Source organism: Kogia breviceps, chromosome 11 (genome assembly GCF_026419965.1).
Source record: "Kogia breviceps isolate mKogBre1 chromosome 11, mKogBre1 haplotype 1, whole genome shotgun sequence".
Lineage (NCBI taxonomy): Eukaryota > Metazoa > Chordata > Mammalia > Artiodactyla > Physeteridae > Kogia > Kogia breviceps.
In genome coordinates this window covers 90,801,159-90,822,941 of record NC_081320.1, presented here as the reverse complement: position 1 = coordinate 90,822,941, position 21,783 = coordinate 90,801,159, and the positions used below count along the sequence as shown (strand labels likewise).

Genomic DNA, 21,783 nt, shown 5'->3' with positions numbered 1-21,783 from the left:
CCTTGGAAGCAGAGTAGCGCTATTTCAGGGGTGCAATAGAGAAGACTCTGTTACCAAGTCCAGGCTCATAGTGACCACTGCACGACAGGCCACCTCATCGAGAGACGAGCTGTTGGACAAGGAATAGTGACTTCATTTGGAAAGCCAGCAAACCGAGAAGATGCTAGACTAGTGTCCCAAAGAACCATTTTGCTCCGATTGGATGCTTAGTTTCCTTTATAGAACAAAGAAGGGAAGGTGAGGAAGTAAAGTAAAAAAGGTGGTAAGTTGTGGCAAATGTTTCCTTGGTTGCAGCCAGACCAGACTCCAGAGGGGATGCGTTCATTTCTTCTTTCCTGCATCCAATCACAGGTGGGCCTGGTCGGGATGTTTCCTGTGAGCTTCAACAAAGGTATTTTAGATTAATGCTCAGGCAAGGGAGGCAGGGTTCCTGGAGGTGGGCCATTCTGCCACTTTAAGCCATAGGTGACATCCCTTTAATGATTAACTTCTAGCAAAAGCAATAGAATAGAAAGGTTAAAGTAAAGAAACAGACCCAATGTGGAGCCAGATTTGTTCTTCTCTATTACCACTCCACGCTGGGCGGGGGTGGGGAATTCTGTTGGTGGGTTCATAAGCCAGACAATATAGCCTCCTGACATTTGAGAACAAAGGAAAACAGAATTGACCCGAGTGAGGACATTTTAAAGGGGGCTGTGTCTTGTGAGGGACTGGATGGCAGACCTCTCCACCACAGTGAGTAGCAGGGAGGTCTTCTGCTCTTTGATCCCATCATGAGCCTTATTTCAGGCAGAGTAGTGGGCAGAAATCTATTCTGAGGTCCGAGGGCTGCCCAGCATCAGCTGCGAGCTGGAGAGAGACGGTCCTTCTTAGCGGTCTTGCTGCCGCCGCCTCCTGACACCGCCACGTCAGCCGTCACAGTGGGGCAAGGCCATGCTTGTGAAAACTCCCCCAACCTGAAGGTTGGGCAGAGAACTTCTAGGGGACCTGCATTCTCCATCAAATTGAGGCAGGCACCAGTGACCCTGGGAGAGGGGAAGGATTCATGGGAAACGTTACAGTGTTTTCTCGGAACTTAGTACAACTTCTAGAAGGATGAACTCTACGCAGCAAGATGGTGCGGAGGGATGGAGTGGGGGATGGAAGCACATTGAGGCCATTTCTGAAGGCAGCCACCTGTGCTGCACTGCGGGTGGAGGGCCTGGGGGTACAGACGCATGTTCAGCATGAGGTGTCTGGGGTCATTCACCATCTCTTAAGGAATCAAACCTTTTAATATTCGAACTGGATAGATTATTGAAGAGATGGAAACGTGGGGCTTCGGCTCACTCTCTGTAAGGAAAACACCTCTGCTGTGGCTTTGGGATAGGCAGGTTAATTTGCGGAAATTCTCCTATTGCCTCCCTGGGGAGAGACACAAGTACGCGAGCATTTCCTGGGGTTTTCCTCTCCTGCACATTTGTCAATTCCGAGTAAGGGTATGGAATACAGGGGGATACAGTGTAGGCTTGTGTAATCCCAGAAAGTTTCAGACTCTGAGACCTTTCCTAAACTATGATGAAGAGCAAAGAATTGTCAGCTGCCTGAATATTAGGTGGGGGAAGGGGACCGCACACTAAATTTTTGCTAAGTTTCAAACTCATAAGATCTTCTCCATTACTCTTGTTTGTGGCTCTACACACTTGTATCATAGTGTAATTTTATACTTCTGTAGTTGATTGATTAGTGTCTATTTCCCCCACTATCCTTAACATTCTTTGCATTTTTTCTATTTTATTCAGCACCTAACACAGTGCTTGACACATAGTAACTGCTCAATAAAAGTTTGTTGAGTTAAAAGAATGAATGAATCATGAAAAATATCCCTCAGTAGCATTTTAGTAATTTCCGTGCAGTACATCATCTCGCCAGGAGGTGGCCATAAATAACAGAGCCAAGGATTTCAAGCATCAGAGGTGATGGAAGCTAAGAATTACATAATGCAGCAAATGTGTTTGTTTCATCAGATGTGAACTTAGGTTTATTTCCTCAGCTAATACTTGATTCATAGAAACAGAAAGATGTAGTAGAAATGACCAGACAGATCTGCGTTCAAATCCTGCCTCTCCCATAGCCAGCCAGGCACCATGAGCAAAAGCCTTGACCTTTCAAGCTTGTTTCCTTGTCCACAACAAGGAGCTTACGATGGCAAGTTTTGTTATAAGGATTAAATGAAATAGCACACATTAGAAGTATTAGAAGTGAGTTCATTCCAGTGCTGCGTGAAAATCATAAAGGTATTCCAACAAACGATGAGGCCGACGAAAATTTTTCACTTTCTACCTTCTGTCTCGTATTCAGTGGTCCTTCAGCATCCATGGGAATTGTTTGCAGGACCTCCACCAATACCAGAATCTCAGATGCTCAAATCCCTTATATAAACTGGCCTAGTACAGTCAGCCCTTCATAGCTACGGGTTCCACATCTGCAGATTCAACCAACCACGGATCAAATTTCAAATTTCAATCTGCAATGGGTTGAATCCCCAGATGTGGATACACTGAGTCATCTCGGTAGAGCGTGAACAGTTCTTACTACTCCTCTGCAAAATGGCAACAGATTGACACAGTGGGAGGAGAACTTAAGAGTTTGCTGGACCTTTCTGAGTCCACGTTTCCTTGACCATGAAATGGAGCTGCGGATAACCGCTTGGCAGGAATATTGTGAAAGCTAATGACATAGCATAGATCGTACTAGTCAATACAGAAGCCCCCTCACCACGAGTGTTATTGAAAGTATGAATAATGTGTAGGGACTTCCTTGTGGTCCAGTGGTTAAGACTCTGTGCTTCCACTGCAGGGGGTGCAGGTTCGATCCCTGGTTGGGGAACTAGGATTCTTCATGCTGTGCAGTGTGGCCAAAACTAAATTAATTAATTAGTTTTCTTAAAAAGAAAGTGATACGTAAGTTAAATGACATTAAAATATTCAGTTCTTCAGGTACTCTAGTAACATTTCAAGGGTTGCTTCCCCACTGTCCTCAATGCTCTGTCTTTCTTTCTATTTTATTCCCAGCACCTGACACAATGGTTGACACATATGGCCAGTGGCTGTCATTTTGGACAGTGCGGCTTATAGAATATTGCCATCATCGCAAGAAGATCTATTGAACAGAACTGGCTAGGTTATAATAAATGTCCACTCGGCGGTAACAGTTTTTAGCAGCAGTGTTTGGTCGCCTGGTTACCTTCCAGCTGACACCGACAAGGTAGTAGGCGGCACCTACTATTTGCAGGACCTGTGCTATGTGTTGTGAATACAACGGTGAGCGAATAGGTTTGTGTTCTGGGGATTCACAGTTCAATAATAGATACTAAATAAATAATCCCTTAAATAAATAGGTATGACAGATGGTGTTAAACGTCTATCCTAAAAACCTGCTTCTCTGTAACTAAGTAAAAGTAGTAAGTAAGTAAGCCTCGGGGTCAGGGTCTCATCAGCAGGGCCAAAATTCACCAGGGACAGAGGGTCCACTTTCTATAGACTTTCTGTACTCCAAAGCAGGCTGTAGGGAGTCCTGAGAAGACTGCCTCCAGGGCACTGGCCCAGCCACCCAACACCCCCAGCCAGGGAGCCTGGGGGACTGGCCAGCTCACTGACACCCCCAGAATTAAGCCTAGGGCTCTGCTGGCCAGAACCTGGAGCAGACGCTGCTCCACTCCCAAAGCCTGCCCTTCAAAGCAGAACCTTCTCTTGGACACCCTCAGGAGGACAGGCTGCCCCATGCGTGCCAAACCCCAGAGAATTTCTCCAGGAATCATACCACACAGCTTCTGGGGTCAGAATGGTTCCTGGCTGGGGGCCTGGATTCACATCAGCGGGCATTAATTGACCATTTGCATTTGCTTCCCAGATGAAGATTTCTTTTCCTTTTAATGGAAATATAGGATACACTTGATATAACATTTTTGACCAAAAGTAGAAAAACTCTGTGTGCGTGTGTACATAGGTATAAAAGAGAGGCTGGAAATTTATTGAAGATTAGCTATGTTAGATTATCTAATACAGTTTCTGAAAATTTTCATAACTAAATTTTTTTTTGTTTCAAACAAGTTGCTATGGGCTGAATGTTTGTGTGTCCCCAAAATCCATATGTTGAAACTTAATACCCAAAATGATGGTATTAGGAGGCAGGGCCTTTGGGAGGTGCTTAGATCATGAGGGTGGAGCCCTCATGAATGAGATTAGTGCCCTTATAAAAGAAACCCCACAGAGTGCCCTTGCCCCTTCCACCATGTGAGGACACAGCAAGAAGTCGACAGTCTGCAATGAAGAAGAGGGCTCTCACCAGTACCCGACCATGCTGGCACCCTGATCTTGGACTTCTAGCCTCCAGAACTATAAGAAATAAATGTCTGTTGTTTATTAGCTACCCAGTCTGTGATAGTTTTTTTATAGCAGCAGCCTGAACTACAAAGATGTAAGTGAAATATTTAAAAATGTCAACCTCACCATTCTCTTTTTCTATTATATTAAAAGGTTTAGATTATTAAGACTGCCAAAAATTATTTCCACACCAAAATTTAATGCAGGAGTTGAAGCAAAACACATTGAATTTTAAAAATAAAACAAAACACCCTGCAAGCAACAATACCCACAAAACACTTGTACTTCTCAGGCACTGTTTTCCTCCAAGAGAAGTGACTATGAGTTCAAGACCCTGATTTCTTCCTACAGAGATTGAAGGGAGTATGGCTTCATTTTTCTGTGATGATCCATCCAGGGTTGAATTATTTCATCAAAAGAAGGATCATTCCCCTGATTAGAAAAACTTGAAGTACTCGGAACATGATAGGATGAATTTTCTAAAGGAAATAACCCCTTCAGGTATCTGAGGGCTCTTGATCACACACTCGGTTCTTGCAAAGTAAACATGCTGGCTATAAAAGTCAGTAAATAGACCTTCGGCAAGGCACATGTAACTTTTATAGCTCAAAATTTACAATCGATTTTTTTTCTCAAGGTCTTCCTGATCTAAATTAATTTTTAATATACTGACGTAAGGTGCCCAGTTATTTTTAGATAAAACTGTCAGATAGCCCTTAACTTAAAAGTCTGCTGTGAGATATGAGATGGGTAAAGCATTACATGGCCAGAAACCTACGTGGATGGAGAAAAAGTATGCCCAGTGGCCTCATGTCATGGCGTGTAGAAAGGCTGATGGATAAACATCCCTAAGGAGACTCGGGAATCCACCAGGGGGCTCACTCTGCTCTGTTTTGGGGCTATTTCACAGGTACCTGCTCTGCTCAAGACCACTGAACATGAAGCTGGTGACACAACAGCAAAGAGCACACCCCTAGAGAGAGATGAAGACCGCTCATACACAGGGCGCATATGATATGGAGAGAGAATAAGAAATACATATTTGGTCTTAGTCCCCTGTTCCTGACACAAAAGCTTCTAAGACTCTTGGAATCTCTGGAGTGATAACAGTGTCTTTTGTATGTTAACGAGATAACTGGTGGCTGGGGGACTCCTAGCTTCAGGACTGGGGCAGGGTTGGGAGGGGGGCTGGTCCCAGAAAGACGACAGCAGATTAGAGAATCGGAACTTTCAGCTCCAAGCCCGACCTCTGGGGAGGAGAAAGGGTCTGGAGATTGAGTTCAATCGCCAGTGGCCAATGATTTAATCAATTATGCCTACATAATGAAACTGCAATAAAACCCCTCCAACTACGGGGCTGGGGGAGCTTCCAGGCTGGTGAACGCACCCAGGGGCTGGGAGGGCGGTGCACCCAGAGAGGGCACGGAAGCACCCCACACCCCCATGCCCACACCTTGCTCTAGGCATCTCCTCCGTTGGGTTGTAACCTTATAACAAACTGATAGTAGTAAATAAAGTGCCTTCCTGAATTTAGTAGTAAATGAAGAGTCGTTCTAGCAAAGTATCCAACCTGAGGGGGGGCTGTGGGAATATCCTCCAACTTCGTAACGGGTCTCTCAGAGGAACAGGTGGCAACCTGGGACTTGTGACTGGCGTTTGAAGTGGGCGCAGTCTCGTGGGACTGAACCCTTACCCGCTGGTGTCCGCTGTAACTGCAGACAGTTCGGGTCAGAATTGAACTGAACTGCAGAACACCCAGCTGGTGTCCAGCCAGCTGGAAAATTGGTTGTTGTGAGGGGGGGAAAAATAAAACAAACCTGAAAAACCCACACACATTTGATGTCCTAAGAGTTACGAGGAAAGGACAGTTCAGAGTACGTGAAGCTTGTAGTCACAGGATAAGTTCTTTGATTAGAAGAGACTGTCAGATTTTTGCTTTCTGAGATCAGTAAAATGATTCGCGCAGTTTCAAGCCACGAGGTTTTGGGCTGGTTTTCTCCCACAGCCACAGCAGCCAGAACAGATCCTGGCATCTGAAAGTAGGAGCTACTGAAATACAAGCCGAAGTCAGCTCCTCCCCTGGGCCACTTGCCTTGTCCTTGGCCCGCCTGTATTGGCTCCTGCCATGACGTGTTTATTTTGCTTCTGGAGGGAAACTTTCTACTGTCCGGTGTGCTTCTCAGTGCAGGAGGGGCGGGCAGCCGAGCTCAGCAAGGCCCAGGTCAGGATGTACAGCGAGAAAGAGGACGCAGCCCAGAGGGGGCAGGATGCCGGCCGTGCGGCCAGCCAGGCCCACTTAGCAAGTGGCAACACCTGCGCAGGACCAGGACCGCCAGCGGCATCCTCAGTTTTGTATTCGCGGGATTTATTCGTCCAGAAACACATACACACCTTCTCTGCTTTAAAACACCACGTGGTGTGCTTTGGTTTGGTTTGGGGGATGGGGTGAGAGGCTTGTTTGCTGGTTTCCCGCGCTCCACCTGGAGAATGTCCTTTAGCTTTGCTGGGGCAGAAGGTCAGGTATCAGACCGGGATCCCCGCTGTGTGTCACCGGCCCAGACGCGTGTCTGGGGCCGGGGCCACCGCCTCGGGCTCCGTGTTCTCACCCCCTCCTCCCCTTCCTGTCCTCGGTCTCCGCGAGTTCCCCGTCGGCTCGGAGAAGTCACCTCTTTATGCCTCTCAGAAATAAGCCCAGTCATGTTCTATGTGTAGTAGCTCTTAAATGATCTGCCAAAAAAAAAAAAAAAAGTGCCCGTTAGAAGAAGTCGCACCCTGGACCCTCACCCAGGGAGACCGTTGCGGGCTGGGGACGGGGGAGCCGCTGGCCGGAGGTCGGGGTCATGTCGCTCGGGCCCCGGGCGCGGTGGACCTGGATTGTCACAGCCAGAGGCACGTGGAAATCCAGGTAGCACCACCCCCCGTGCGGGAGAGAAAGTCGGCTCCGAAGCCGCAGATGTGGAATCCTAGCGGCCCCAATCCAGGCCCCGCCAACCCGAAGTGAGGGCCCAGCGTCACCCACAGGAGGGGCCTGGGAGCGAGAACAGCCGGGCAGATGGCCTCCCCGGGCCAGCCGTGGGCCGCGAGCGCCGGGCCGAGCCCTGTCCGCCGGGCCGGCCTGTCCCCGGTCCCCGGAGAGCCTGGGCTGTGAGCAGGAAGCAAGCGAGCGCTGGTCTCTGCCTCGGGGGGACCTGTGATTCGTCCCCTCCCGACACCTGACCTTGTGTGTTCTGCTCCGTAGTTCTTCCCGTATGGAGACGCCTCCAAGTTTGCCCAGCACGCCTTCCGAACCTTCGACAAGAACGGGGACGGCACCATCGATTTCCGAGAGTTCATCTGTGCCCTGTCCATCACCTCCAGGGGCAGCTTCGAACAGAAGCTGAACTGGGCCTTCAACATGTACGACCTGGACGGCGACGGCAAGATCACCCGCGTGGAGATGCTGGAGATCATTGAGGTGAGGCAGTGGCCGCTGGGCTGTGGTCAGGACCGGGGCTGCTGTGGGCCCGGCAGACAGAGCCCTGGGAAGAGGCTCCCCGGGGCCCAGGCCTACGACGGCCCCCTCCCAGCCCCCAGCCAGGAGCCCTGCCAGGCCTTGACTTCTCCGTCCCGTTCCCTTGCTCCGTCGAGGCGCTGGGGAATGTCACACGTCCAAGCTGCTGGGTCCTGGCTGTCAGTCGCCACTTCGACCAGCCATGCTCACAGTGTGACATCTCCCATACACGTACGCCCAGTGGGTGCAAAGGATGGTATCAGGACTCAGTTTCTCGGGCCCTGGTGTCAGCTCTGCCCTTCCGGACGCCGCCCTCTGACTCAGACCAGCTCCCTCACTGCCCATTCCTCCAACGGCACGAGGTCCTGCCCGCGGCCCCCAGCTTCCCATCATCCCGTGGGAACAGGCTTCTTTCTCAGTTGCCTGTGCAGACATCCCAGGACCCCCTGCCCACTGCTCTGACCTTAACCTTCCACACTCCTCCCTACACACCGTGCTCGAGATGCCTGGGCTTGCCTGCTTTTCCCAGAACACACAGCCTCACGTAAGCGCCTTGACGTCCTCTCTCTCTGCCCAGGGCCCTTCCCCGGGCCCCTGACTCCACTCAGGGCTGTGCCCTCATCTCACCTCCCGGCAGGCCTTCCTCCCCGCGTTCCCCTCCCCAAAGAGTGCCCATGCCCCACCCCAGGGCCATCTAACCTCTTACCAACATGATTTTTCCTCACAGCGTTTATCAGCGCCCCAAATAACCTCCTATGGTAGAACGCACGCACTGTAAAGAGAGGACTCTGCTCATTCACTGCTGTATCCCTAGAACCTAGAACAGTCCTGGAGCCTGGTGGGCACTCAATTACTGATGAATGAATCAGTGCCTTTTCACTGACTGACTGTCTTAGCATGTGTGTCCACCTCTGCACCGACCAGTGTGACCCAAGGTGGGAAATGCACCACTTGCCACAGGCCAGGGCCAAATGTCCCGTCCTGGAGCTGGGGTGAGGCCCCGTCCAGACCACAGAGCTGAGATTCAGGGAGGGTGGATCCCCAGATGCAAACTGGGGGCTGATGGGAAGAAACAGTAGCCAAAACCCAAGTGACCAAATCCCCAGATGCCCACCATGCTACGTTCACTCTCCTCCCCTGGGGTGGCTCCTCAGCGCAGTTCGCTCCTCCTGCGGCCTCTGGAGCCCTGCCTTCCACTTACCCACCCTCCCTTGGCATCTTAAGTCCCTTTTCTCCCTTTGGTACCCGCTTACCTTCCCGAGTAAACTGGAAAACCCAACAGCAGCAAGGGTCAGGCCTGGCATTGCTGCTTTCCTGGCTATAGGGCTTTGAGGGCACCAGAGCCTCAGTGTCTTCGTGAGAAAATAGAGGTAATAAAACCTACCCCCCAAGTCTGTGATAATGATTAAGCACATGGCACACTTCGTCTCATGTAGGAAATGCTCAGGAACTGGCAGTTAGCTCTCGAGGCTCTGTCTCCCTCAGAAATACCATCCACCTCAACTCTCAGCTTCTTTCCTTCTAATCAGCCGTGTCACCTTCATGTCCCCTCTGCATGTGGCTCCCCTTCTCCATCTCCGGTATTTTCACCAACTTCTGGCCCTTTGCACCTGCACCCTGGCACCCTTTCTGGCCTCTAGGTTCCTTTTTGCTGAGCTACCTTTCCAGAACCAAGGTATCAATAACTGATAGTCTTTACAGCATCTCTGTGCTGCAGGAGCTGCTCATTCATTTGATGAAAAGGCTTTACAGAGCAGTTCCTCTGTGCCAGGTACAGGCACACAGATCTCTGATAGCTGGTCCAGCCAACATCTGTTTGCTTGCATGTCTTCTCTGGCCTCACTTCCCATCCGGGGCCCCTCACTCTTGCGCACGCACAGCTGGCCACTTTTGCTTCTACCGTGCTTTTCCCCTGGGATGTCCTTCAGGGCTCTGGGCCCACCCAAATCCTCTCACACTTCAAGGTCTAGGTTATCTTGCCACGTCCAAGAAGGCTTCTTGGCCGACTTCACCCCAGAGTTGCCCCCCACCCTCTAGGCTCCTGTGGCCTGTAGTCAGCTTTTCTGCAGGCGCCAACCTCCTGCAAGGTGGAGGGGAGACAGACGTGAAGAGACACAAGTGCCCACGTTGGAGGAGCTCACTGACCCAAGGGCCTGTGTCCACACAAGCGATCAGGCAATGACAGCAGAGGGAGGCAGGTGCTGTGATGGGGGACGGTCAGTGCGAGGAGAGGCCAGCAAGGGCCACGTAACCCCAGTGAAGGACAGTGCATCTGCCCTGAAGTGTTGGGCGCAGGCCTAACGGGTGCACAAGTTTTGGCTGAATAAGAGAGTACTTGAGACAGTTATTTCTTCCTGGGAAAGCACCTGTGATAACACATCCTTTTTTCAGAGAAGACAGTGCTACATGTTTCGTTGCATGCCGGAGTGCCCCAGGAAGTATATGAGCCTACAGGGATTCCTTACATTTGTCAGGGAACACGTTCATATTTAGTTCTGAGCCTGACATGCCCTTGGCCTAGGTTGGTGTGAAGTGTGAGTCTGCCTCTGGAACGTCATTTCCTGGTTGTCAGGTTCCTGATCCCAATTGCAGGGCTGCATCTTGGATACGGTTAATGAGACCTGGCCATGTTCAGAGTTGTTAGATGTGGTCCAGGGCGGACTTTTTGGGTTTCCATTTCTTTTTGCCGTGTCTTCATCGATGGTGCATTTGCTGTGCTAACAGCCTTTCTACCCGTTGCTCCTTTAAGCCCTTTTCATTTCGCCCTTCAGAGGACAGAGAGAGAGTAGCAGCTTGCATGTGGATGACCCATCTGTCTCTCTTTTAAAGTCCAGGCATGTCTGCTTTTCCCTCACATACCACTCCGGCTCCTATGTTAATCAGGACCCCCTCTTCTTTTTTTTTTTTTTTTGGTTGCACCATGCTGCATGCGGGATCTTAGTTCCCCAACCAGGGATCGAACCCGTGCCCCCTGCATTGGGAGCAGAGTCTTAACCACTGGACCACCAGGAAAGTCCCAATAGTCTGCTTCTTTTAAAGTCAAATGTCCTAGATTTTTTTTCTACCATAAATCAACACACTCTAGTTACAAGAATGAGCAAACAAAATATTTTTTTATCTCAATAGACATCTTACTTGTTCAATGAAACTCCTGTTATGGTTTACTCTTTCTAATTGTCATTCTTTTTTTTTTTTTAAATAAATTTATTTATTTGTTTTTGGCTGTGTTGGGTCTCCGTTTCTGTGCGTGGGCTTTCTCTAGTTGCGGCGAGCGGGGGCCACTCTTCATCGCGGTGCGCGGGCCTCTCGCTGTCGCGGCCTCTCCCGTTGCGGAGCACAGGCTCAGGAGTTGTGGCTCACGGGCCCAGCCGCTCCGCGGCATGTGGGATCTTCCCGGACCGGGGCATGAACCCGTGTCCCCTGCACTGGCAGGCAGATCCTTAACCACTGTGCCACCAGGGAAGCCCTCTAATTGGCATTCTTTAAAACTTTATTGAGTTATAATTAAAAGGCCATAACTTCACCCATTTTAGCTTTACAATTCAATGATTTTTAGTAAACTTACCAAAGTATGCAGCCATCACCGTAATCCAATTTTAGAACATGTTAATTCTCCCAATAAGGTCCCTCATGCCTGTTGGTACCCCCAGACTCTGGAAACTACCCTTCTACTTTGTCTCTATGGATTTGTCTTTCTGGACATTTCAAATAAATGGAATCGTACAATATATGTTTGGCCTTTTATATCTGGCCTTTTTTTATTGAGGTTTTCTATGTTATAGCATGTATCAGTATTTCATTCCTTTTTGTTGCTAAAATAGTATTCAGTTGTAAAGATACGTCATATTTTGTTTATCTGTTTACCAGTTGATGAGCATTTGTGCTGTTTTCACTTTGGGGCCATTATTTAAAAAGCTGCTATGAATATTCCCCTGCAAGTTTTTGTGTAGATGAGCATTTATTTTTTTAAGGCACTTTCCTAAGAAAGAAACTCATTTCTACGTTTAATCCCCATTTTGAGAATTAATTGTACACAATTAATTGAACTGGAAAATTGAAATTAATTGTGCACAATTAATCTTCCTACTCTGTTCTTTGACTTATGAACAGAGTCCCTGATTCACAGATCCCCCTAAACTAACTTCTTTCCGGGCTAAATTTTACTGGTCCACCTTGCTTGCTTTCTTGACAGATTGTAAATTGGGACCACACTTCATCTTTTCCTAAATCTCCAAGGAGTAGAGCTTGTTGCCTCTCATCTGACCTCAAACTCAGAATGTTTAAAACTGAGCTCATCATTTCCCTTCCTGAACCTGTTCCTAATCCATTATTCTTGATCTCACCGCTATTCTTCCTAATCACTTCCTCCAGTCAGAAACCTGGGAATCACAGGAACTTCTTCTCTATCCAATTGGTCATGAGACCCACACAGGTTTGATTCCACCACTATCTTACTTATAACCATTTAAGGAGCCCTTTGAAGTAAAATTTAAATTCTTTACCCTATCAGAGGAGAACTTTATGGTCTGTTTCCTGTTTTCCCAAGGCGATCTACAAAATGGTAGGCACCGTGATCATGATGAAAATGAATGAGGATGGCCTCACGCCCGAGCAGCGAGTGGACAAGATTTTCAGCAAGATGGATAAGAACAAAGACGACCAGATCACACTGGATGAATTCAAAGAAGCTGCAAAGAGCGACCCTTCCATCGTATTACTTCTGCAGTGCGACATTCAGAAATGAGCAGAGGTCAACACTATGGACTGCACAAAAGTCTCAATGTTCCATTCAGTCTGCAGCTATTAACACACACACACACACACACACACACACACACAAATATTGCTTGGACTACCTATAAATGGACTTGCTTCTTGTGTTTGAAACACCTGTGTGCATGAGAATGTCATTTGCTAATGAATTTTAAAAGCATATATTATAAAACAAACAACCTGCTACAATGTGATATGTGTGATATCATTTCATTAAAAAAAAAAAAAACCTTCCTCCCCCAAAGCCTGGGCAGAAATGTGCTGCAAAGAGTTACATGATTTCTTGTTCATGGTTTGCTAATGCTCGTGTCTCCTTGATTACATAAATGTTAGTAGCACTGAAACCCTCACGGTAATGTAACTGAATTATAAGCTGTGTCACCACTCTCCTGTAAAATAGTACTGGACAGACACACAGAGGGGCCCTTGACCCCTCTGTGTGGTCCACACACAAGAGCTTGTATTATCAGTGAATATAAATGTACGAAATCTGCATGCCTTTTCGGTTTGCCTTAATTCTTACCTCATTTGCATCCTATCAATCTGGAAAGAGCTGTGTTGGAATTAATGCAGTATAAAACTTAAAAACACTGCTAAGTGACTCATTAATTAAATCTATCTATATATACATATACTCAAAGATATTATTTATTGAAAGTAAAAAAAAAAAAAAGATGTATGTGTATTGAGTTTGCTTGAATTTTCAGAGGCTTCCAAAGAGGTGGCAATAGATGTCCCAAATAAATTTATAACATTTGACTTTTTCCCTCAGTTCTTATCTCAGAATTTTAAATTTGAAACAGATGTTCATAACTGTCAAGGGTCAATAGCAACAACTTACTAAATTTACCTTTGAACACACAACTTGGGAATTCAAAGAGTTAGTGACAACCAAAGGGAAAAAAGCAACTTCCCAATGCTTCACCCTGGCCCTCAAAAGAGGGACGATTAAGATGGCGTGTAAAGTTTAAATAAAACATAAAACTTGCTCATTCTAGAAAAATGCTCACTATATGACAATAAATGTTTTCTCAGTGTGACTGTGCTGCTCCCCACGCACTGTGTTTTACACAACTATGTGGACACATTTAGCTGACTGAGAAGCGTCCTCCAAAAAGCTGTCTTTCCAGATCAAAAGTGTACTCGTTGTTTTAACGGTGGAACCAAATCCTGACCCTTTGCAGCTTGAGGAAGGAAGGCAGAGAGATCCCATCAAGAGCTCTAAAGGCGGGCCTGCATTTTCAGAACAAGCCTGAATGAGACCCTTTCTTTGTACAGTGCTGTCCCGTAGAACTTTCTAGGATGATGGAAACATCCGTTCCTACACAGGCTACATGTGACCTTTGAGCACTTCCAGTTCAGCTAGTGTGACTGAGGGACTGCATTTTTCATTTTGTCTTAATTAATTTAAATTTAATTTGCCACGTGTAGCCAGTAGTGATTGTATCAGACAGTACAGTGCTAAATTATTCACTTTTTATGGAGCGTCGTTTTTTCTAAACACGCCTCCTTTGTCTGTCTTAGGAGCATTAAATGAAACCACAGACCAGGGCCTGATGATTCCATTCATCCGTTTAGCAAGAAACTGGGAGCCGGAAAACCTCCCCACAAACATTCAGGGCCACGACGGTACCCGAAACCCCGACAGAAACAAACTTCCGCCCCCAGAGAACACAGTCCCAAGGGCTAATAGGATGTCCTGGTGCCCTTAAGCCCTGTGCTTGGTGAGTCCAAAGTAGAGGCAGGGAGAGATGTTCTGTGCTTCCCAGTATGTTCTCCTCTGACTGAGGGCGGGCTGGGGTGAGGAGCTGGGGAGACTCCTTGGAAAGGCACTTGGTTAAGTCAAGCTCCAGGCAAAGAATTCATAGCAAATTTTCACTGATCACCCTCTGTGCACCCAACGCCATTCGTATGGGAGGAGACAGACGATAAACAATAAACACACACACACACACACACACACACACACACACACACATGTCTAATTGTAAGAACTATGAAGAAAAGCACAGCAAATAAGGAAGGAGGGAGAGTTATGGGATACAGCAGTGGCTGCTTCCTATAGGCTGGTTAGGTGACACTAATGGAAGACCCAAGTGAAAGATGTGAGCCACATGGGTACTGGGGGCACTTATGAAAAACAAACCCTGCAGCAGACTCACCGGTAAATAAATAAATACAATGTAGAAACTGGGCCAGCAAACAAGCATCTCGTTTTGTGCTTGTTTTAGTCCTCTCTGCTCTGCTAGTGTCGACTGGGGCAGGGTCCTGACAGCAGTCCAGCAGTATTGGTTAGAATAAGTGTACATATGTCCTCTGACCCAGCATTTCCACTCCTGGGGTTGTTGCCCCAAGAAGCTCTCACAGGAGGATGTACGGGGACTTGTCCCGGGATGTCCGTGACAACTCTTTCTGGGGTGGGGACTGGAGGCGACCTGGTGGTTCATGACTAGAGGACTAGGTGAGACGTGGTGCGCGCACCCTGCGGCATACTAGGCTTCAGCTGGACACTGAGGTACACACAGCCACAAGCACATGTTTTTACAAGGCTGAAAGGGGAAAAAAGAAACAATAAAGGGCTTCCCTGGTGGCGCAGTGGTTGAGAATCCGCCTGCCGATGCGGGGGACGCGGGTTCGTGCCCCGGTCCGGGAGGGTCCCACGTGCCGCGGAGCGGCTGGGCCCGTGAGCCATGGCCGCTGAGCCTGTGCGTCCGGAGCTTGTGCTCCGCAACGGGAGAGGCCACGGCGGTGAGAGGCCCGCGTACCGCAAAAAAAAAAAAAAAAAGAAACAATAAAATCGATTGCACCATCTAATATACATAAACGAAAAAGACATTCTCACAAAAGGCACATAAAATAAAAGCAAGTGTCACACTAGAATTGTTTCCAGGGTGTGCATCATAACATCTTATTCCCAAAATGTGGTGGCTTAAAATAGAAGCCATCATTTTATTATTCCTCACGGCTTCTGCGGCTCAGGAATTTGGGAAGGTTCACCTAGATGATTCTAGCTGGGGGTGTCTCGTGCGGTTGCAGTCACATGGAAGCTTGAGCTGCAACAGGTGCCTGGAGCAGCTGGCCGTTGAGAGGGCATCTCTCTTCTTCCAGCCTCAGGGCTTTTCCACATGGGCTAGTTTGTTCTTGCTCACAGCATGGAGGCCTCAGAGCAGCCATACTACTTGCCTGATGGTTCAGGTCTCCAGCAAAAGTGCTCCTGCTAAGAAACTGGAAGTTTCATATTCTTTCCTGACCTAGCCTCAATAGTCATGAAGTAACACTTGTCCAGCATTCTATTGGTTACAACAAAGTCACAAAGCTATTTATTCATAGTCAAGAAGGAAATTAAACTCTATGTCTTGATAGGTTACGACAAGTTTCTAGAAGAACAGGAGAGATGTTTCCACCCTCTCTGGGAAACAATCAGCCACAGTCTGCCCTGTAGCCATAGTTCACATCTCTTCCTCATACAAAATGCATTCACCTGCTCCCAGGCAACCACAAAAGTCTTATCCCATTATGACCTCAGGGTCAGGCTTGAGGCCCCAAATCTCATCATCTACAGGCTCCTCAGATGTGGTTCATCAGGTATAGCACACTGAGTAGCATTCTTTTTGATCCAAAGGCCTGTGAGCCCAATGGATAATCATTGCCCCTTTTCCCCCTTACACAACATAGAATGTCGGGACAGGTGAAGTATAAGTGCAGTAGAGACACACTTTCCAAAAAGAGGAAACCGGAAAGCTCACAGCAGTCTCTGGTCCATAGAAACTCTGAAATCCGGCCAGGTACACCTTGTAAGTTCCTTGATTAGGGCTGAGTCCTATTTTCTGCAGGCTGTTCTCCATGGCTTTTGGCTCTGCATTTTGTGTTCTTGTTTCTACCCTCTGAGTTAGCCTTCCTTTTTTATAAAAAAAGAAAAAAAAAGAGTAGTCTGTTTATAGCTGAGTAGTTTTCTCTGCCTACTGCTTACCCATAAAAGTTCAGGAGTACAATACCTTCTTTTCATCTTTGTACTGTCTCTTTCAGTCTAAGCTGATACAATTCTTTAAAAAGACAAGGACAACTCTTAAGGGTTTTTTATGTATCAATTTCTAAAATCCACTCCATTAGAAGGGGCTCATTGTGTGATTACTAAGGAACAACACCCCTAATATTCTCAGAAGGCTGCTCTTTAATGGAGAGGACCTGAAAGTCACACCCTTAGAAAAAGGCATCTTCACACTCGCAGCTCGGCAAGGATGAACGGGGGCTGGGGAGCCCAGCCCGGGAAACTTGTCCCCCACACCCCGCCAAGGACCCCCCCAGCCGCACCGGCCTCCTCACACGCGTGGGGCCCTGTCTCGGCGGGTGTCCTTGTCACACGGCCTTCGTCTGCAGCTCCTGCATCCACTTGCCCCCCAGAGAGGCAGCCGTGAGGGAGCAGGCCAGCTGTCAGCGCCGTAGCCCAGCCAAGGGGAGCCCAGCGATTGACGTAGCTGATTGGCAGGGGGTGGGCACTCCCAGCGCCCCCGGCTGTGCGTGGAGCCCGCTCCATGGCCCCGTGATGACACCTCCCCCTTGCTCTGCGTAACGATGGCAGATGTGGTTCTAAGAGTGGTTGTTGGCCCCTGCCCGCCACTTGCGGGCCCTGGGTGGGTGCCCTCTGTTTGGCCTGGAAGTCGCACAGGGACGTCCCTGCTCTCTCTGACGGCTGCCTTCATTCCTCCCGGGAATGCAGTCCCGCTCCATTTCCGTCTAGGTTTCTAACCTCATTAAGTCTTTCATATCACAGCCACTTTCCTTTCTAAACATAATTAAAGCCAGTCCTGCCCCGCCTCCTGCAAAAAAAAAAAAAGAAAAAGGCCCTTTTTCTGTCCGAAAAGGTCTAAAAGCACTGCCTTAGATCTTTCCGAGGTCCTAACCAAGGGTCTTACAGTTCTACCCTGGATTTAATTTTGCACTGAAGCCACTCCATAGTTTAAAAATCAGTTGTCGTCTGGAAGAGTGCGGGAATAAAAACTGGCTCCTTACCTGTGACTGCTTTTGCTCTTTAGTTCATCTCTCCCCTCTCACATTTTGTCGCGGGCAGCAAGAGGGCAGGAGGTACTTTTCGCATTCTACCTGCACATGTCCTCGGCTAGGTCACCAGTTTATTGGGTACGTTTCCTACTTTCAATGTTACTGTGGCATCGGCGATGCCAACTTCCCACCACGACGTAACAAGGGTCCCCTTCGCTCCTGCTTCCGACGGCATTTCCCTTACTTCCTTTTAGCTTTCACCAAGAGCATCCTTGAAAGTCTTACGTTTCTGCTAACACTCTCCCCCGGGCCCTTTAGGCTTGCAGTAGCATCTTCCTCAAGGCCCTTTGGATTCACGCATTTGTGACTCTAACCTTCCTCAAATCAAGGTCCTTCCAGCCAGTGCCACATGGTTTATGTTTATTTTTGCCTGGGTGCTCTTTTTCTCAGATACCTAAATCTGTTTGTTACTAATGCTGTGTGACAAATCACCCCCAAATTTAATGGCTTGAAATAGTAATTATTGTATGATCTCTCATGGTTCTTTGGCCCAGGATGGCAGGAAGGACTGCGGGAGGCAGCTCTGGCTTGGGAGGTCTATTGCGGAGGTAGTGAGATGGGGGCCTTCGGAGCTGGAGCAGCCGAGGGTGGCTGACCCCCGCTCTTCATGTGGTCCCAGGGCTTCTCCGTGCGGCTTCCCCACACAGGCTAGTCTAGTTCAGGCTTCCTCGTGGTGTGGCAGCCTCGGGGATGTCACACTGCTTCCACGGTGGCACCGGAACCCAGCATGAGTGTCCTAGAGAGCAAGGTGGGACTTCCGCTTCTTTTCATTTCCTTTTCTGACTTAGCCTCGGAGGTTACACATTTCTGCTGTCATTCTCATGGTTATACGGGAGATACAGATCTGTCTAGTTTAAGAAGGGAGTTAGGCTCTGCAAGGCAAGGATTTGGAAGGACACAGAAGGGATCTCTTGTGTGGTCATCTTCAGAAAATACAATCTGCGTCAGGGAATGAAGACAGGAGGTCAAAGGAAATAAGTACGGCATGGACCAGAGATGAAGGTGAGCCATGAACTGAAGGGTGTGTTTAACACAACTTCTGTAACTGAGTTCCATTTAAACACACACACACACACACACACACACACACACACACACACCCTCAGCAACGGGCATCCTCGAGAACCTCAGTGTCCCTCCCAGCCTGTGGTCCCTTCAGAAAGGACCAGCTGTGGGCGTCCTCTCATCGTTCAAGTGGGTCTGGGTTCTATCAGTTCCAGCTTATGCTCGGCTACTATTTTGGTTTCCATGTTAGTTGGCTCTTTAACTCCTGTTGCTGTTCTGAAAGGAAAATGCCCCCAAATGTCCTACTTTTATTCTAGCCTGAACTCTTTCTGCATTTAGAAGACCTAAGTTTCCATATTTCCTCTTTTTTATTTCTTAAATAACTCTGAACTGTTTTTAAAAGGGAATCACGTTGCTTTAAGGCTTCCTTTTCCCTATAGTTCCCTCACCCAGGATCACGGTCTCTAGATGAATAACATGAACCACTTTCCTTAAGAGGCCAGATGCTGATTTCTTCCACACCGTTGGAAACCATGTCAGGAAGTAAAACACACGCTTAAATAGACGTCTTCAGAGAGCCTTACCGCACCAGAGGTGTAAGGGGTTTAGTGAGAAAATGACAGTCAATTAGAGCTTCTAAATAAAATGACACACTGTTCCCTTAGGTCCTTTTGTGTAAGCAATTCAGTTTCCCAAATATTTGGGGCATGCAATTTGGGCTCTTCCCAGCATTTTGCAGGCGAAATATAGATCTCTAGACTCTTATTTTATATTACTGTTTCCCAAGTTCTTACATTTACCAATGAAAAGTTACCCATCAAATACCCGATGAACTAAATGGTCATCTCACACGCTGCCTGCTCAGATCAGAGCTGCTGGACGTCTCCCTACCAGCCATCCACCGCTCTCCTCCACAACCGCCCTGCACCTTCCCTAGTTCTGTGAAGGACACCACCCCTCGTGCTGTTTCTCCGGCCCCAGACCCCAGGCCAATGATCCTTGATTCCTCTCACAACTCCACAGGACAGCTGACCCTTGAACAGTGCAGATTCAAACTGTGCGGGTGCACTTATAGGCGGACTTTTTTCAATAGTAAATATTACCGTGCTACCCCATCCACAGATGCGCAAGGGAGACAGGAGGAACCGCGCCTATGGAGGGCCAACTATACATTAAACTCGGAGTTTTGACTGCCCCTAACCCCTGTGCTGTTCAAGGGTCAACTGTATGCTCACCAGCAAGTCTCACTGCCTCTGGACTTCGAATCTGAACACTTCTATCTCGACCACTCTGGACCAAGTCCCCATGACCTTTGACCTGGATCACTGCAAAAGCCTCCAGATTGCTTGCTCTTTCCATGTTTGCCCAGCTCTAATCTTAACCTATCCACACAGCAGCCAGAGGGATTCTTTGAAAATGCTTACCAGACCAGGTCTGACAAACTGCCTGGGGCCCGAGGCCATCTTACTTCTTTGCCTCTGAACCTCATTCCCTATGCTCACTAAGCTCTGCTCTTGAGGTTTTTGGACATGAAGTTCATTCCCACCTTAAGGCCTTTGCACTCACTTCTTCTGCCTGAACTGTCAGCCCTACATTTTCCGTGGCTCTTCTCTCGCTTGTGTCAGGCCTCTGCTTAAACATGACCTTCTGCAAAGTCTTTCCTTAACACTTCATCCAAAATACTACTCCCTTCCACTCTCAACTCCTTATCCTGCTTTATTATTATTCATAGCAATTACCATAATTTAATACGTGGCATTATGTTTCTCTAACTAGACTTTAAGCTCCATGAGGGCAGATTTCGTATTACAGTCGGATTCCCGGTGCTTAAAATAGTCCCTAGCACATGGCAGGAACTTACTCATGTTAATGAATTAATCTCTAGATCCTTAAACTAAAGAAAACTTAGGCAGCAAAAGGCCCCTTAAGCTTGATGATTAGTGAGTATTCTCAGGCCGCTTTAGTATCTATGGATTCTATCCAGATGTCATAGCCAAAATGAAATAGGCTAGGTACCAATACTATATAAAATTAAGAAAATTTCATTTGCTGACTCAAAGAAACAACTAGTTTATATTCACTCTTTAAAGAACAAAACTCTTCAAAGATGTATCAAAAAATATTTTGATATACCTTCAAGTCCACAGGCATTTAGTTCAAGCTATGAAATATCAATAACTGTTTAAACTTTTAGAACTCTAGGTTTCAAACCAATTCTCCTGAATATCTGATTTATGTAAAGCATAGGCCTCTAAGCAGATGAATAAACAAGTCAAAAATCTAACCAGAAAATGATTGACTCAGGACATCATTTGCACTAATTTTTACCACGTCTAATTCGCATTCAGGGACACGTTTACTCAGACACTCAGGATCGCTTGGTTTTCATCATAGTCAGCAACAATTCGGATCCAGTCTGTGAGTCCCAGGCAATAGTTTCTTCAGCAGAATTGAAGCATTTTGATCTCCATATAGAAACAGCCCAGACACTTTGAAGACATGCAAAAAGGCGCCAGGGAGTGGGAGGGAGGGAGAAGGGAAAATACGGAAAATACTTAAGAAGAATATGCAGTGCTTGAACCTGTAGTGTTGGTGGACAGTATGAGTAACAACATTACTTAAATGTTGGTTTATTAAAACTAATCACATTTTTTTTTTTTTTTTTTTTTTTTTTTTTGCGGTACGCGGGCCTCTCACTGCTGCGGCCTCTCCCGTTGCGGAGCACAGGCTCCGGACGCGCAGGCGCAGCGGCCACGGCTCACGGGCCCAGCCGCTCCGCGGCATGTGGGATCTTCCCGGACCGGGGCACGAACCCGTGTCTCCAGTGTCTCCTGCAACGGCAGGCGGATTCTCAACCACTGCGCCACCAGGGAAGCCCACATTTGTCATTTTTAAGAACGATTTTAATCATGTCTAACCCAAAGTTATGAGAAGGTGGGATTCAAAAGTCCAAGGAAGCATTTCTTCTTTGTTTCCCAGGACTTCACGACTCAGTTCAGTCCTACCTGCCCTGCTGATAAAACCAGGGGAGGAAGAGTCATCTCTATGAAGTATTCAAGTCGCTATTCATGAAGAGGCTTGATTCTCTCAATT

General features: G+C 47.6%; 1 protein-coding gene across 1 annotated transcript in view; it reads left to right on the top strand.

The window, feature by feature from the left end:
- VSNL1 (visinin like 1) overlaps positions 1 to 13,398 on the top strand; it is a 106,477-nt gene extending 93,079 nt beyond the window's left edge. The window contains exons 3-4 of the mRNA XM_059078601.2: positions 7,603 to 7,818; positions 12,401 to 13,398. Of these exons, the coding sequence (XP_058934584.1) occupies positions 7,603 to 7,818; positions 12,401 to 12,598 (414 nt within the window). The 3' untranslated portion in view covers positions 12,599 to 13,398. The remainder of the gene's footprint in view (positions 1 to 7,602; positions 7,819 to 12,400) is intronic.
- The last annotated feature ends 8,385 nt before the right edge of the window (positions 13,399 to 21,783 follow it).